Here is a 17,435-nt window from a genome sequence, read left to right on the forward strand (position 1 = left end):
GACTTGTATTTGGAATTTGTCTTTATTGACGGGTCTTTCATATGCATACATTCTTTTGGGTGGTGGGCCTGCTCTTCTCAGCCTTAGTTTGATGCCTGCTGTTACAAGGTGGTGGTCAATGGAGACATCTGCTCCTCTTCGCACCTTGACATCTCTCAGAGAGCGTCTATAGATACCTAACGTCGGTACAGACATGCCAATGGTCATTGAGAAACAGTGCCTCCCTTGCGCAGTTTGTCCTCCAGACAAATGGATTTTCACAATGTAAAATGTCCACTCACTAAAAATGTTGTTCGCTATATGAAAATAGTTTTGACTATTTTACAGAATAATAAGTTAAATTATTGTACAATAAATACACATGGCATTTATTATATATTATACTATTTATTGTTAATCATGTTTTACTAGTACACTATATATTATATTCTGTGCCAGATTGCTGTACTGTACTGTATACTGGCAGTCCACAAACCAATGGGTGACGTCACGATGACTACGTCCACTTCTTATATACGGTCTGTTATTATGCTGAAAACACAGCAGTGCAGCCCCACAAACTGCGGGCTTTCAGCCAGGAGGCCGCTGTACGTTCCCCGTGTCAAATGACAAGCCAACGTTGATTTATTTGTCACGTAACTTGTGTACATCAGTAACTTCCGTAGTTATATTACGACGACCTTTTCTGAAACCTAACTAAGTCGTTTTGTTGCCCGTTTCCTGTGGAGACAGAAGTTTATTTTGAAAAGACCGTATGCATGTAACGAGCATGAATAATGAGGAACGTTTCGTAAGATATACAAAATCGTAGAATGACGATACGTTGGTGCAACTATACAAAGCCCTTTAAGTTCACCATTAAGAGATCCTTATCAAACATATATAAGAAATAAAATCTACTGATCAGGCTTGCACTTGAGTGACATCACCAAAATGAAATCAAACTTTAAATCAAGGACTCCAGTTCATCATAGTTTAATAAAACTTCATTATAATACAAATTCAACTGATGCCGTTTTGTTCATTCTTTAGTGGATAAAATCTATTTATGAGACAAAATCTGTGACCTTTGATCATTAAGCTACAAAAATAACTGTCCTATTGAAACCTGACACCTCATGTCACTGTACATGCAAACTCAGACATATCAAAGCAGTATTGTTACTTGTTAATGCAGACACAATATTGGTTAGCTATTAAATGTTTCAGTTAACACCACAGCTGAGAAATGATACGTGTAGCAGGCGGATACACTCAGCTCAAATACACGGAGCTTCACATGGACATGAGCCCATCAAACATGTTGCCAGTGCAATATACAACATTATACGTTACATTTCTGAAAACAGAGCCTTTAGGAGAACATGGCCACAATACTGAGATGACAAATAAATTACACACACAGAAAATATAAAATAAAAAGGAGTTCGTCTATGCATTTATGTAATATTGCAGAGACACTTTAAACAAATGAAAGGAAATAAGCAAAATAAAACAGGGTCACCAAAATCCATGGCGCTTCTGAACACAATACTGGATATACATAAAGGAAAAGAGGTACTGAAATACACAGAGACATCTATTTGGAGTGAACTGAAGAGTAACATCTCAATGAATGTAAGATCGGGTCTCTCACATGACGGCCTGCCGGGAATGAAGAGGATTACGCCCTCTGCACTATTGGTAGTCTGTTCATTTGAAACGTCTGCAGGAAGTGTTGAGTTTCACCGACAGTAGCTCAACAGCAATTTAAAAAACCGGCAAACAAGAAAAGCAGCAGTGGTGAGTAGGACACGCCTCTTCCTGATACAATCCCTCCAAGGTAAGACCTTTTAATTTGTCACAAAGAAATGTACTCTTGTGGTTCTGAGTTCACATGTCAAATTGAAGTTCTCCAACTTCTAAAACAGATTCAAGCTAAAAGACGAGTTTGTTTAAACGGTTAGCGGGAAAAGATGTAATTAAAGACGTAGCTTTGTAACAGGAAAAATATGCACTGTAGGCACAAAGGTTTTAACGTGTAATCAATATACTCAAAAGAAAAGAGCACTTTTGCTTGACAACTTTGCCTTTGTTCAGGCGTGAAGAACAATTTGTAACATAACATCTCTGTTTGGTAAAGGTGCTCAATGCAAAATCCAGAGCATCTATTGCCTCCGCACGCTTCTGCGACGATGCAGTTATCAGCTGTAGCCGCCAATGCAGAGCGGCGGTCATGAGGTAGCCAGCGGGGCACGTTCACAAACACTAACGGGCACGCTCAGCAGGCCCGGCTATCTGAAACTCTGATTACAACACACAGAGCGGGAGTGACTAAATTCTCTCCTCAGGTAGACATTACTCCTCTAAATGTTTACAAAGCAAATAGTTGTTTGCTGCTGTATTAATGCTCTGAATATCACATTTAGCACCTTTAGCATTGTACTTAAGAAAGAAACTCAAAATAGTGAAGATAGTTCTGTTGATGTAAAGAAACTCGGGCTGGGTATCAAACCTCAATACCTATACAGAGTAATGACAGCTGTCAACAGTTGGCAAAGACAATAATAAAAGAAATAAAAAATAAAATATTGTTCATTTAACATTTTTGTTGTCGCGTTCACAATTTCAAAAGCTCAGGAGGGTTTTAGTGGGAGCTGTAGTTTTCTGTATGCTAACAAATGCTTTAAATGTAGTAGATTCTCAACATGGACCGTAAACTGTAAGTTGTAGTTGCAGAAGCTAGTGTAATAGCAGCCAGACAGAACTCATAGAACCCTGGTTACACAAGTGACTCTTATTGGACATTGTAAGTTTGTAGAGAGATTGAGCTGGACAGAAGGGAAAGACACTGAAGAAATGTAATACACTGAACACGAGAAGTGTTTAAGATAAAACCAGCTGTTCCTCATGAACATGTTTATATGTTAGTAATTAAAAGTAAAGTATCTTTTTAAAGTATGGTATTGGTACCAAAACTCAAATGATACCCAGCCCTTACGATCCATTAGTAATGGTTGAAAACAGATCATAGGAATAGTGGTATGTGAGGTCCGGCAGTGTAACCTATTAACAGTAACAGTGGTTCTATATCGAAGCCGAGCTCGGCTCGTGTACAGACAGTGGAGGAGTGCTTAACAGAATACCTGTGGCAAACAGGAAGCACACTGAAATTCCCAAACACAAAGTGCACTCACAGTCACACCAGTATATTAACAGTAACATCAAGAGAACAAGGAGAATCATTCCCATTCAAAAAAAGCAGTACAAGCTTGAAAAAAAAAAAAGAATCCTGCTAACATGATATTTCCTTTTGTATTTCCAACACATGAACGGGATGATTTATGGTGCCGGGAGTCGGGCCAATGATGCAGACGTGATGACATCTTGTTTGTAACAAGTCCTTCAGGTCGGACGTGGTTATTTGTATTGCAGGCAACAACACTCTTCTTTAAGAAAAGAAAATGTATTTTAAAATCATACGAGTGAGATTCCTTCCATTTCTCTTGAGCAAGAAAGGTCAGTTTTTTCTATCTCCTCTTAGAGTCTTTCATTTCCTTTACAATTCAACAGAACAACTAACACTTAGAGACAATGACATCTTCCAAAGGTTGGGAAAAATCATTTTTGTAGTTTTTTTCTTCTTCTCAGGGACTGTTTGTTGTAGGCAGGTCCTCAGTAGTTGTGTACAGGTCTCTGCTGCTGAGGGGATCCTCAGGCCTCAGAGCTCAGGGAGGTCCGTGTGGGACTGGGAGGGAGGCGAGCTGCTGCACTGTGCTCTGTGCGGAAACTGTAATCATACTGAGGGAGGGAGAGTCAATCATTGTTATTATGTATTATGTATGCTGGCAAAAATCACCAAAGTCTACAATGAGTTCATCACATCATCAGCAAAACGCCCTGGATTTACAAGGGTCCAGTAGATCAAACTAAGGACCACTCTGGCCTCTGGTGGACACAGCGTGTAATTACAGGAACATTTCTATCTGTTGAGACCACCAATGGACCACACCAGGGTCGTTTCAGAAAGCAGGTTTAACAAACTGAACCTAACCCTGAGAAGTCTTTGGTTCCAGAACAGCTGATCAGAGTTAAGCTCCTGCGTAATGAACGCAAACAGCCATCATCATGGAGCTCACAGGTAAACAACAGGCAGCCTCCATTTTAATCCAGCTGAAGATATGAATGCATGTAAAATATATATGGAGAGCCTGAGTCAGAGAGTAAGGGAGTACAATTCAAAGGTTATATTCTATATTGTCGATTAATTCATAATAAACATAAAGTGGTGGAATCTGACTGTGTGTTAGGCTGTAGTCTACATTTTAAATATATATGGAAGCTTTAATCGGACGGGTAAAGAACAAAGGGGCCAACTAACATGGAAAATATTGTTAAACATTTTAAACAAACGTATAAATCGACAGACAAAGGAGACTTGAGCCAGCGATAATGTTCTGGGTGATTTAAAGCTTTATTTCAGCTACCTCACTTCCACACTACTGCAGCTACACCACCATCCTGCTCACTCAGAAACATGTGAGGAATGATGTTAAATGCCAAACCTCCGTAATGAAGGTGGTGATACAGACTGAATGGATGAGGAAATGTAAGAGGGAGAGCGAAACCTACGAGCGAGCAGGTTTGGATCTCAGAGTCAGTTACCACGGTAACAGACCCAGAGTTTAGGTTACCTCTCATCTCAGGGTTCACTAACTAAACCTGCTCTCTGAAACAGGGCCCACAACTCATATCTGTTGTTGGAAAGGTTTTTACCTTTCACTGCACTACCGCCCGCCCATTGTTCATATCAAAGCAGGATAGTTAGAGGATGACTCCGGTTTGGTGTTCCTGGTGTTTGCAGTTTGAGCTCCACATGAGGTGATAAACTGTTGCTTGTTAACAACCTGTCTGATCGTGGTGTTTCTATCTCCGTCTGATATGATAGATATAGCAGGGCTCTTACATCTGTCTACTCACCTCTTTTTCAATCTCAGCCAATGACTTGATTGTAATGCCCATCAGATCCACCTGCTGCAGCTGAAGATGGAGAGCAATGACGGTTAGTTAGTTAGTTTGTTGTCCAATCACTCTAGTGTTTCCTATCTTTCAATCTATCACTGCTTTAGATATTCAAAATCTGTTGCACGTGTACAGAACATCTAGCAGTCAAACCAGAGGTTAGGCATTCTTTTACACTGGTTAGATTAAACGTAGGGCAGAACGTGAGCAGAGGTGTTGAAGCACACGACTGGGCACCTCTGATAGGAGGATACATTCTGTCCCCCATCAGGTCAACCTGCCACCAAAGGGCTAAAGACTCAACCCAGGCTACTTACATCGGATGAAGCGCAGGCGAATTTCTCAGAGATCATGAAAGGCACTCCGTCCATTGCTGAAAGAGGAACACAAATAAATGCTCCACACAGTGACAGCATCAACTCACAAAGTCAGGAAACACAGAGGGCCCTAATCCAACGGCACAGAGCGGCTTCATGTAGGGGCAGCAGTGGTTTATAGATCAGAGGTAGGGCCGTCACAACCATCAAGGGCTAGTTGATGATTAGGTGTCATACAAATAATGTTGGACATGCAATTCACTTCATACGAGTCTTTTTATGTTCATTTTATAACACCATTATTGCATAAGCCTAATACCATATTTTCAAATAATGTCCGGTCCCAAATACAGGCCGGGGCGAAAACCCTCCAGGTGCCCGTCATATAGTGTGCATGCCAATTAAGAATAAGTAGTTCCATTGTGCTTTAATCTGATAAATTCAACAATATAATCATGTTTGTTGATCTGGATTACTCATCTAAAGTGCTATTGTTGTATTTCAGTCAGTGTGTGTGTGTGTGTGTGTGTGTGTGTGTTAGCGCCCCAGCCAAACGCTGTTTTGTAATAACCTACAAGATGTCAGTGGCTACACTTACAGTAGCGTGTGCACCAGGAATGCAATTTTCCACAAGGAAGTCCTGCAAATGATTCACAATAAAAGTCTCATAAAGAAGTGAAAGGATTCAGTCCACTGACATTCTACAGGGCTCTTAATACAGGAAGTGCTGAGCTTGTATTAACAGCATGAGAAGATCAGAAAACAAGGACGTTTCACTCTAAAATATGACCAAATATACCTATAAATCAGAGGGAATTAGACATAAAGCTTTATGCCAGCAATACAGTTCAAGCTAAATATTTTTATGAACATTGTCTTTAAAATATATTTAATAGCAATGTCTCCTCTCTTCAAACAACGGCTCCCTTTTAAACGTCTGTGCTCGACGTTTCTGTTGATATTATCTAATCTTTAATATCCAAATCCAAATCCAGGGCTGTACCAAAGCATCACTCATAACGTTGACATATTTCAATTATTATTATTAAAGTAGCAAGAATGTTTTTTGCGTCTTTGACACAATGTGTCGTTGTTCTGATTCATTTACTTAAATTAAAAATGATGACAAATGACTTTGGTCTTTGTTGTTGTTGTTGTTGTTGTTTTTTGTGTTGGGGCAAGTGAAAATGTACTTTTGACAAGTGGAGTTCTGACCCACCTGCTCGACCGGGCAAGTTAAAAACACATCAATGTTAACCGTGGTTGGTGTTCTGAGACACAAAAGACAAAAGGAGTTACAAACAAAGCTTCAAACTAAAGAGTAGCACCATCTCGTGCACAGAGTCAATGGTTGTCATGACATGGGCAGAGAATACCTCATCCTTATTGGCTGGACGGGTCATGCGTTAAAATCAGATGACTGTGTAAGTGGATTTGCTTCTCTGATACTTGATCAGCTAAGTCTTGCTGTTCCCAGATTGATCCCCTTAACCATCACAATGACTCCAAGAAAGGAAATGGTTCTATTTAAAGCACATTTCTACACACACCAACAACAACACCATGTGTGGCTTTGATTGGCACATTTCAAAAAGACATTTGGGATTTGATGGAGAGGATGTTGAGAAGAAACTGCTGACCTGAGATAGCATACAGGTTGGAGTTCTGGTGCTCGTAGTCTGGTCTGGTGGTGTTCTTCCCTCTGAAGCTGGCTGGGAGCGTCATGGAAATATGTCTTGGGACAAAAAGGTTTGTTCCATTAGTTCAATAGAGACTAAAGGATGAATCTATGCATCAGTCCCTTGCTGCATGTCCATACTGTGATGGGGTTCATAGATTATAATGGGATGTGTCTTCTGACGCCCCAACAATCAAGAATGTTTCTTAGTTCAAAGAGTTACAGACTGCAGGACAGAAAACAGATGGGTCCTCTCGTCTCTTTAGGATTTCTCTCCTGCCTTCACTTTTTACCTCAGGCCAATGGGCTCCATTATAAACTATGCATGTCCTCTGTGTACATTGCACATGTGTTTGTCTGCAAATGTGCTGTTAAGTGGATTCACGAGACACATAAAACCCTGCACCAATCTTAACGAAACTAAAAACTAAAGGCTGCTACAGCTAACTGTTGCAATTAACTTCAAAAGGTGGAGTCCGAGGATAGAATTATCTCAGATGTCCAATGTATTGAATAAATGTTTGTGTAGAGAAAAAGGCCCACGTCATTGTGTCGGACTCATGGTGTCACACTTTGAATACAACAAAATCCCGTGGTTGTGTTTCCTTGCTGAGCGGATAGAAACACAGACTCAGACTGCTTTAAGTCTCATTATATTTGGCTAAACTTGAAAATGCACTTTAGCAAAGAACAAGGACCCCATTTCTTCTTCTATTGGAACTGGCTGTGAAGGGATTCCCTCACAGCCAGTCTGTGGAGGGGAACAGTCGAACCAGCCGCTCCTCCCGAGCACGTGGGTCGGAAGATGTCCGGCTTTGGTGAAGTGCTGCTGCTTATTGGACGTAGTTTTGGGATTTATGGCATCTACACCACAGACTGGAGTCTCCGTTGACGGAGATAAGCGAGGTGACAGACCTCTCATATGAATGGGTCAGTGTTTCCCATTGTTGACCGAGACTCTGGCAGCCAGCAAAAGTCCATTTTGTTCCGCCACAGTTTCAAAACACAGTGAAGTGACTCGCAGTTCTGGTTCCCTGAGCAGGTTTACAGATTTATAATTTATGATGCATTAATGTGTTCATCACTTTAATGTTGCAGCTAGTATAGGCTGAGCTAATTTGAACTACTTTCATTAGGTTGTACACTACTTAATAATACATCATAGTTTATTAGTTCATTTATATTTTGTGTCAAGAATCTGAATCGGCTAAGAAGCCTAAATAGTAACTAATACTGTCAAATAAATGCAGTTAAAAGTACAATATTTCTCTCTGACATGTAGTGGACTAGAAGGCCCCTGGACCCCCCTAGAGGGACATGTGGCCAAACTTAAATAATATAGTTATTGACATAACAATAACTTTTTTCACCAGTCAATTGGGAAGAAACTGTTAAACAACAAAAAGAAGATCCACAAGATGGCAGGAGGCTACTATCCAACAACAGCTTGAATGCACCATGAAGCCAACATGTTTATCGCACAAAGAGATGCAGACGCGACAATCCATTTGAGCTGAAATCGCCAGTTTGTTGAAAGCTGTTGTCATTGCTGGGAGCGGGGCTCCATTGCAATCTGTAGTTGTGTTTGTAGTTTACAGAGTTCACGAGGCAGGTCACATGTTGCCACACAGGTGGCTTGACGGAGGAGGTGCAGCTGCAGGCTACCGGTAACATACACCGGTGGTCTTTGAAGTGTTGCTGTTGTTATTTTTTTCCATCAGACGCATGCAATCAAAATGAAAAGCTCAATCCAAAATGTACTTGGTTTCAACCTTATCTAGATGATTTTCATTTTGACACTGCTCACCCTGAAACTACCTTCTGAAAAATAAAAACTGCTACTTTGAATATGAAATTTGATATCATCCAAGGGAGTGACAAAGAGCGGGAAGTATCAGTCTCACTTTTGTTCAGGACACAGTAGAGATCCAACCTTCAACCTATTGTCCTGATCAAATATTAGGACCAGTCAAAACCTGTATTCAAACTCATTTGACAGTTCCAACAACACAATGCACATTCGAAATTCTACTTCACAGCTTTCCTCTTTGTCAACGTGGCATTAATCAAAACACTACTTTTCTTTGTTTTCCAGCTGAATGCATCACGTTTTCCTGCTTTACTGTGGTCTAAAGATAGATCTGTTTAAGGACAGTGAACATCCTCGTTCCTTGTGCAAGGACTGAGCAGAGTGTCTCAGCGACGTGGATACATGCCAGTTAGCACACATCAGACACATGTAAAACACATCAACAGAGTGGACATACTTGGGCATCGGAGCAGCTGGGACTGGGGCTGTGCTGGAGTTCACATTCTGGATGTTGTTGGTGGTCGGTGTGTGTGTGGAGTCCTGGGCCCGAGGTACGTTCCCCATGCGATACCAGATTCCCATGTTGTTGAGCTCTCTGTGAAACAAGGGAGTGAAAGGAAATCTCAGACGGCGTAGAAAAGTTACAGGCTTAACATAAAGCACTTTGTCTTTTGCTCCAGCCCCGAAAAGTGTGAATGTGTACATGTTGCATCCCACATTTTTTGTTCTTATTAATACTTTCTCTGAGGAATTGAGGCTGGAAGTGTTTCTTCGGGATGCAGTGGATGAACATGTGCAGGGGTTGTTTTGATGATCCATGATAATGTTACAATTTACCTTCGCCCAATACTCATATTGACTGAAACAAGCTCGACGTATCACAATGACACTCAATGCAACCTCTGCTAACATAAGCTGTTAGCTCTGTTATTTAGCCAGGCAGGACTGCTAACAGCTAATAGCTAGCTTTAAAGTGCTAAATACGGGAATTGGTGCTACGCTCGACGGGGCGCCGTTATCAGCTTTGAGCGAGACAGTGTGGCGTGCTCACATGCACTAAAAGGCAGGCGTCGCCGGCCTGGCTATGTAAAAAAAGCACAGAGAGGCTTGGATTACAACACACACAGAGGGAGAGACTTCATTCGCTGCAAAGGTAGACTTAAGCCGCTATATAATGTAGGGTTGTACAGTGCTATATTAATTCCCTGAATATGAAATTTAGCACTTTTAACTAGCTCTCCTCTTGCCGATTTCAGCTGGGATTTTTAGTTCACAATGTAGCAATATCAGGGAAATAATAGGGTGTGTCCCGTGGATGCATCGATAGTGAGTTTACTGCGTGTTAGTCTCGAGCCCCCCCGGTACCTATGTTACTAGCGGTACTGCAGAAAAGCGAGTACCGTCACGTTTTCAGAATTTTGCCATCGACTTAGTATCTGTTCTCGTAACATCCCTACTCCATGCCCCACCTAAAACATGCCTCTCAGCAGAAACTCCCTGTGCATTCACTAAAGCCTGAAAAAGTGTGGAGGTTCATCTTAATCATGCAGTTGCAAACACTTATTTGGTTTCAACTAAAATTCTCTCTATTTGTCAAGTCTACAAGAAAAGCCAACGTCCCATCGTGTGATGTCAGGCTGCTCACCCTATGAAGGTGTACTGCGGCGGGGCCTGCTTAGAGCGTCCCAGGATGCGGATGTCACAGATTGCTGCCTCTGTGGAGTCCCGTGGAATAAACTTGATGCAGAGTCGCCTCTTCCTGAAGGCCTGCTCCTCTGGGGGACACAAGAGACGGACAGACGGACTGAGAGTAACTCCACTGTAAACAGTCTGCTCATTAAAGTGGTAATAGACAATTGTTTTGATTATCATTATGAAGTAAACATTGATCGCACAATGAATATAGAATAATGACACCACTGATGTTTAGATTGGATCCCTATAAGCCTTGTTTTTACTAACTATGCAATTCTGTCTGCCACCTGGTACGATCTCCCAGGAAGATGAAGGCTCCATGTTTTACTAGTTTTACTCTGACATAATCATTGCACAGAGATCTGAGTTTCTTGTTCAAATCGAGATTGTTACAGTTGTTTCTTGCTTTGCATGGTAGCATCTATGCTTGGATTTAAAGATTTGATTTGAATCCTTTTTGGACAAATGCTTTCAGTGCCTTTTCTACTTGACTTGATAACTTACGAGTGTCAACAGTCTCCTGGATCGGGATGAAACCCACAGGCAGAGTGTCCTTGATATCGATCAGCTTCATGTCCACAAGAACATTGCCTAAATGGCTCTATAGACGTACAAAACAAAGAGAAGGACAAACAGGACCAGAGTGAATCCGATTCATTCAAATGCTGTGTGCATGGCAGAAGATTGTAACATGCATAGCTGTTTGATGAGCTGAGTTGACTTACATTTTCTTTAGAGAAGGCCCTTGTGAAGCAGAGGTAGCGGGTCACCTTGGATTTGAAAAGGCCATCTTTCCACAGGTCAGCATCCAGGCCGTCTGTCGTCGTAGAGACCTGGAGGCAGATAAGTGAAGGGAGGAGGGGTCATCACACTAAGACAACAAGTCTTTTAACCCGTCTCAGCACCTTTTTTCATCAGCTTCCCAAAGAAACATTACATAGGATTTCTGTAACAGGCTAAATGCCTGATACATGTCTCTGCTACTCATCAGTAGTTCTGTATTAAGCTTAGAGTAAAACACGATAATGATAACCTCCACTGCAGTTGTAAAGGGAATAGTTCTGTTCACAGTGTAAGGAAATCCACTCAGTTCTCCTTTAGCAGTACAATAAGATGAAAGAGTTAAATCGTACTTAATTCCTGTTGTTAAACAGTATCGATATCAGTACAACTCCCTTATAGGTTTGGTCGCGCTTTATCTCCATCTACAGTATACTTTTCTTGTCTTTCTTTAAACTTAATAAGCACAACCTCGAGACAACAACACTGTTCTAAATGATATGTCCATTCTTATAGTTAACAAGTGTACCGGTTACCCTACATTGAAGTTTTCTGTCCTGGTAAAATATTCCTGGAATAGTGAATATAAATGCTCATCTGGTTTCTTCCGACCATTAATGTGTGCTTTTCTTTTGGGCATGTATCTCTGTAAACTGTTGCTTTTTGTAAAACGCACAAAGTTGGCGGTAAACGGGTAAGAGGCCATGTGTCGCAATCTGCCCTAAAAACCATTCCTGAGATGCATATTCTGAATGCGCTGTATACATGTGCAGAGCATGCTCCTAAAACATGAATATTGTCGGCATATCCCTCTCTATATTCTGAAGGTTGTCACTGAGGAGTTTGTTCATATATCATTCATAGCCTGATTTATACAACATTTTATTCCTAAAAACATGGCGGAAATGGCATTTTTCATGGCTGTTGATAGTATTTTCTGATTGATGGAGTGATACAAAGAGATATCCAAAATCCCCCTCGTAAAAACCCTTGAACCTCTAATATGTTGACAAAATGAAACAAGGAAATGTGTGCAAATTAGCACATATTTAATACAATACTGCCTCATTTTCAGAAAACTTGTAATACAAAAAAATGATTCTCTTAATGCAAGTAATCAACTGGGGAAGTTTCATTGTGATATTAGTCAAATGTTTTACCCTATGTCTTCTTATTGGGAAAATGCTATATTCGGAATATGGCCCAGTTCAGATGCTGTCTGCATGACCTGTATCAAGTTCAGAAAATGGTCATATTCGGAATAATAGTGTGCATGTAAATGTAGTCAATGTAAGACATGTCTTACAACAGGCAATTTAGAGTTTTGAACACCAGAGACAGTCTGCGTCAAAATTCTGACAGAAAAGTAGGACCAACACGAGTGGTGGAACAGATCGTTATCGACCCGTGATCCGTACAGATCCCCCTCAAGGTTCGGCACGCGTGTGAACCGTGGATTAATAACAGTGTGAAATGAAGTTTACTGACATTGTTATCCACCAATATTCAGTAAAATATGAGATCAGGACATTATTTATGCTTTTCTATTCTCTGATAATGTTACACTGTAAAAACCAGTGCGTGTTGAAATTGACAGGATAAGAGCTGCTAAAAATGACAACGAACGTTCAGTTACATTATGATAAAGAGGGAACTAGAACCTGTTAACACTAGCTCTAAGCACATTATAATACACTATTAAAACTACTAATGACAGGATATGTTTTAATCGATGAAAATACAATATTTTATTTCCTTATTTGAATTGTGTGCCTTTATGAAAAAACACTATAAATGACTTTAACGAAGTAAAAGGGTAACATTTAAAATGTTTGATGGCTCACTGACTTCAGAGCGGTTAAAATGATTTTTGGGACGGTGTCATAAAGGGACCAGCTCCTATAATCAAACAACAAAGAGATCTGGATCTGCCAATATGGATCATCAATGTTTAACAATTAGTATCAGCTGCAAAAAAAACATGATCAGGGATCTCTAAAAGTTATATTTGCTCCTTTTTTCTTTTGTGCTGATCCGATCTGAACCGTGAGTTTTATGATCCGTTGCACCACTAACCCCATGTCAATAAAGCACCAAATCAGAATGCAACATGCAATGACCCAGAACTTACCGTTTGGAATTGTCACAACTTAATCAGCATTATTTTCACACACAGATACACTAAGAAAGCACCTTGGTGTGTGTGTGTGTGTGTGTGTATATTTATGCTAAGCTCCATTTTTGAAATAAGAAGAAAACATATCAGTCCTAGTGCTGTCCCTAAAGCTGTTTTTGTGGCATCTTTTAAATATTCAAGGAGCTCAGCCTTTTTCTGGCCGATATAAATCAAAATTGATGATGAATTAGCATCCTGTACTTGAGCTGTCTCTCTGTGCTGAGTTGTGTTCAGTAACTTACCACATCGTATCCAGTGGGCGCCCTGTTCCTGGAGGCTACTACCCCGACTCCAGTGATTGGGTCCATGGGCATCTCTGGCAAAGCTTCGGAAAGGTCCCGCACCTCAGGCATCTCCGTAGCGTTCTGCAACAAAAACAGCACCATGAAAGGTTAACTTCTGGGAAAGTGGTCCAAGGCAGGAGGGGAAGGGAGGATTTACTCAGATCAAAGGCAGTTCACCTGAAATGAAGCTGAGCTGAAACCTGCTTTTCCCTCTACTGTACATACTGGATATTTCCTTCAGTAGAGAGACAGCTGGTGAGCTCACAGCTCTGTTGTTGTTTACAATCAGAATCAACTTTATTGGCCAGACTCTCTCAACGTGTACATACACAGCAATTACAAATAAAACAAGGACAACAAGGTAGAACAGAGGTAAGCAGAACATTAACGACTATGTACAATATCAATCCAAAAGTATATGTATGTATGAACATAAACAAACACAACAACATTGACAATGGAATTGAGGTAATAGTGCAAATAGAGGTGCAGTTTGACTGATTAAGTGTTCAGAGTGACGGCCAGTGGAAAGCTGTTCCTGAGTCTGGTGGTTTGGGCGTACAGAGCTCTGTACCAGAGGGGAGGTGTTGTTCCTGGTTGTGTCCAGGGTGTGATGGGTCTGCATTAATTAGGATAAGTTATGCAACTATGCTAAAATGTTTTTCATTTATTAATACACAGACTGCGTATACCAGTTATTCTGAACTACCACGCTACAAACTGGTACTGGTTGCTCACTGGGCCACAAAGATTTGATCTGACGAACCATCATCCTTCCACACTACATTTTGCATCCAAATCAAATTTAGTTTCTTTATAATGCATGTAATACTTGTCTTCTTTCTTTACAGGGTGTGTATAAAGGTGATAAAGTAGTCCTTGAATATGAAATATGAGTTAACAAATAATTACAATCCCTCCTCTGCACGGCGGAGGTTGGTCGATGGCGTTTTGCCGGTTACACTCGTTGTCGTCTTGCTTCTTCACAGACAACATTTTGTTTGTATGCTCTCTGGCGGTTTAAAGAATAATGCAAAGAACAGCCCACCGTCAATTAACCACTTTGTGCATGCTCGTAACTTGCTCGCCATCTGCGGAGGCTCGTGCTGCGGTGCCTTGCGCGAGTATAAATAAAGCTTTACTGCCCCTCCAGGCCACATACGGTCAGCTCCGTCAGCCACAGAAAAGACGAAGTGGAAACCTAGTACATGGCTGGGCCGTGTACGGTCAATGTGCTAAACTGTTACACGTCATTGGGGTGTTCCCAAACATTGGTTCATTTGTGGCGGCCAGCGACAATATCAACATTGACTGCCACATTTTGTTTTTTTTACTATTTAAAATGGGTAGCATCTTCTTGTATTGTAGAGCTGAGCGCAGTGCACAGCCCCTCCTTGACCCGTCTCTCTGCCTCTCTGAAGCTGCCTGGACAACAGAGGCCTCCTGCATAGCATCTCCTTGACTCCCAGTCATCTGTTCAGAGCTGAGAACAAAAACACTGACGGACTCAATATCGGTCTGTCTCAGGTTAAAGAGCAAACATCTTCAAATGGCTTGTGTTGTCTGGCCAACACTCCAACACCCAAAGACATTCATTTTCTGAAATGGACTTTCTGGCAGACAGTTGAGTCTCACAGGTAGCTCTTACACCACACAGGATTAGGATTTATATCTCAAAGATTAGTATCAAGGTTGGGGTAAATATACTGAATGTTTCAAAGCTGAGCAATATGGTCTGACAATCCAATAAAAGGAAATGGGTGTATAGCCACAGTCTGAGAGGAAGTGCATCATGAGTTAGCCATGGTAAAAATGTTAGTCTGCTTATTGCTGCTTTATGGAGCTAAATCTAGCAGATGAAACTGGGAGAGGACGTCTCTCACCTGATGTCATTCTATTGAACCAGTCTTCAAGCTTTGCATCATATTCAGAGCTGCAATGTCAGCTGCAAATAACAAATAACCCACTGTTTTTCAATTTATCAACCAATTTAAAAAAGGACAAATTCTCATGAGAAGATTTCACCAGTTCAAAAATAATAATAATGTCCATAAACTAGGTATGAATTACATTGACAATGATATTAACACAGAAATGTCACTGTTGAGAATCTGAATCAATTAAGAATTCAGCAACCAACAATGTGCACAGTTGGTGCCATTAATAACCAGACCACATGTGAACTACAATTATAAGCATGTTACTGATGCTGACCGCTGGAGTAAATGGATAACCCTTTCTAACAAACACCAGCAACCCTGGTTAAGAATCCCTTTGTTTAAAGCCGTCAAGTTTAGTAGCAAAAAGTCACTTTGCTGCACTTAGTATGTGTATATGTATATATATATATATATATATATATATATATATATATATATATATATATATATATATATATATATATATATATATATATATATATACACACATATACACACACACACACACACGCAACTACTACTGCCCCTTGATTACATAGAAGTAAGAAGCAGCATGAACCATTTCGAAAAAGATGTATTGAACAAAAGCAGTGCTTTGTGAATTAACCAGCTATATAAGTATCAATAACTGCGCCCATATAGCAACTGAATTTGGCATGTCCTCTTCATACTGGGCAAGGCACCCATTGGCTCCATGGCTACACAAAAACAGCCAACAACTGTGTAGATAATTAACCCAACTAACTAGCCCCATCACGTCGAAATAACACGCCGTTAAACGATGACCAGTTAGCGCTTTTCACTCGTGTTTTCTTCAAACCGACTGGTTAGAAGGGGAGCGGAGATAGCTTTGCTAGGCGACACAGCTAACAAGCTAGTCAGCTAGCGTTAGCACGCTAACGTCGGTAGTAACCGAACACCAGCTGCGACAAAAACCCGTAGCAAAAGCTGTCAGACTGTAACGTTGGGTGTTCCTGCCCGGTGGGCAAACGTTACCCGCTGGCGGTTTAAGAGTTCACCACACGTATCTAATTTACTAAGAAATTGTAGTAATGTTATCCCACCGTCTAAGGGGAAAGCAGTTTACGTGATAAAGTGTCGCTGACACCGAATCTGCAGTGGATGCTAATGTTAGCTAACAAGCGGAGTAACATTAGACCGCTTACCCAGCGAGGTTAACGCTTGAATCCGATCGGTCTCCGTTTATTTTCTTCTGTGCTATCCTCTCTCGCGCCTTTTCACAGCTTCGGGGAGACTCGCATGTTTACGAAATTTCTATAATCAACGAATCAATCTGAAACTTAAGCTGCTTTGTGTATATTTGCATGGTGGTTTCAGGAGGGTGCCATCGATGGAGCTGTTGGAAGGGAACCGGGGAGTGATCAGTGAACCGACTGGAGGAGCCCGCCCCGGTGCTACGTAGTGAACATTGGTGGAAACAATAACACGCTAACGATGCAGTATTTTGTGTGTGTTTGGACGCTTTCTCCGGAGAGAGGACTGCCTCCAAACTTTTACGTGCATTTCTCCAGAAATGTAGATGAATGTTGGATTGCACGAGCATACCAAGCATGAACAACATGCACACATGTATTAGATCCACAAGGCTTAGAAACCAGGCAAAGGCGGCCACTGCCCTCAGGGGGTCAAAGACTCAGCAGGTTCACCATTTGGCAATTCGTTTGCGGTAATTGAATTAATTGCTAAGTTGTATGTGAATGCCCTATACTGTGCACCCAGACTGATTAAAACAA

General features: G+C 41.0%; 1 protein-coding gene across 5 annotated transcripts; it reads right to left on the minus strand.

Annotated features, from left to right (window-relative positions):
- Positions 1-959: 959 nt before the first annotated feature.
- On the minus strand, positions 960-17,082 carry mvb12ba (multivesicular body subunit 12Ba). 5 transcript variants are annotated; one of them, XM_076079672.1, is made up of 12 exons: positions 16,848-17,081; positions 15,625-15,686; positions 13,919-15,224; positions 13,700-13,822; positions 11,227-11,334; positions 11,006-11,102; positions 10,452-10,581; positions 9,264-9,401; positions 6,959-7,053; positions 5,319-5,374; positions 4,960-5,019; positions 960-3,780 (listed from the first exon to the last, which is right to left on the minus strand). In XM_076079672.1, the coding sequence occupies exons 4-12, from the start codon at positions 13,808-13,810 to the stop codon at positions 3,694-3,696; spliced, it is 882 nt and encodes a 293-aa protein (XP_075935787.1). In that variant the 5' UTR covers positions 13,811-13,822; positions 13,919-15,224; positions 15,625-15,686; positions 16,848-17,081; the 3' UTR covers positions 960-3,693. The 5 variants fall into 5 exon arrangements, 4 of the variants coding, with proteins under 4 accessions (XP_075935787.1, XP_075935784.1, XP_075935785.1 ...); XM_076079669.1 differs by lacking the exon at positions 15,625-15,686; XM_076079670.1 differs by lacking the exon at positions 15,625-15,686 and having other exon boundaries at positions 15,076-15,224; positions 16,848-17,080.
- Positions 17,083-17,435: the final 353 nt, after the last annotated feature.

This window comes from Anarhichas minor, unplaced genomic scaffold (assembly GCF_050575085.1).
Source record: "Anarhichas minor isolate MPS153535 unplaced genomic scaffold, ASM5057508v1 ptg000073l, whole genome shotgun sequence".
NCBI lineage: Eukaryota > Metazoa > Chordata > Actinopteri > Perciformes > Anarhichadidae > Anarhichas > Anarhichas minor.

Bases quoted from the DNA above. Each gene is read 5' to 3' on its own strand.
- mvb12ba (XM_076079669.1), bottom strand. From the start codon at position 13,810: ATGCCTGAGGTGCGGGACCTTTCCGAAGCTTTGCCAGAGATGCCCATG. The intron at 7,054-9,263 runs GTATGTCCACTC...TTTTGTCCCAAG, and splicing joins CCAGCTGCTCCGATGCCCAA to ACATATTTCCATGACGCTCC. The intron at 5,375-6,958 runs GTCAGCAGTTTC...TTCCTCTTTCAG, and splicing joins CAACCTGTATGCTATCTCAG to CAATGGACGGAGTGCCTTTC.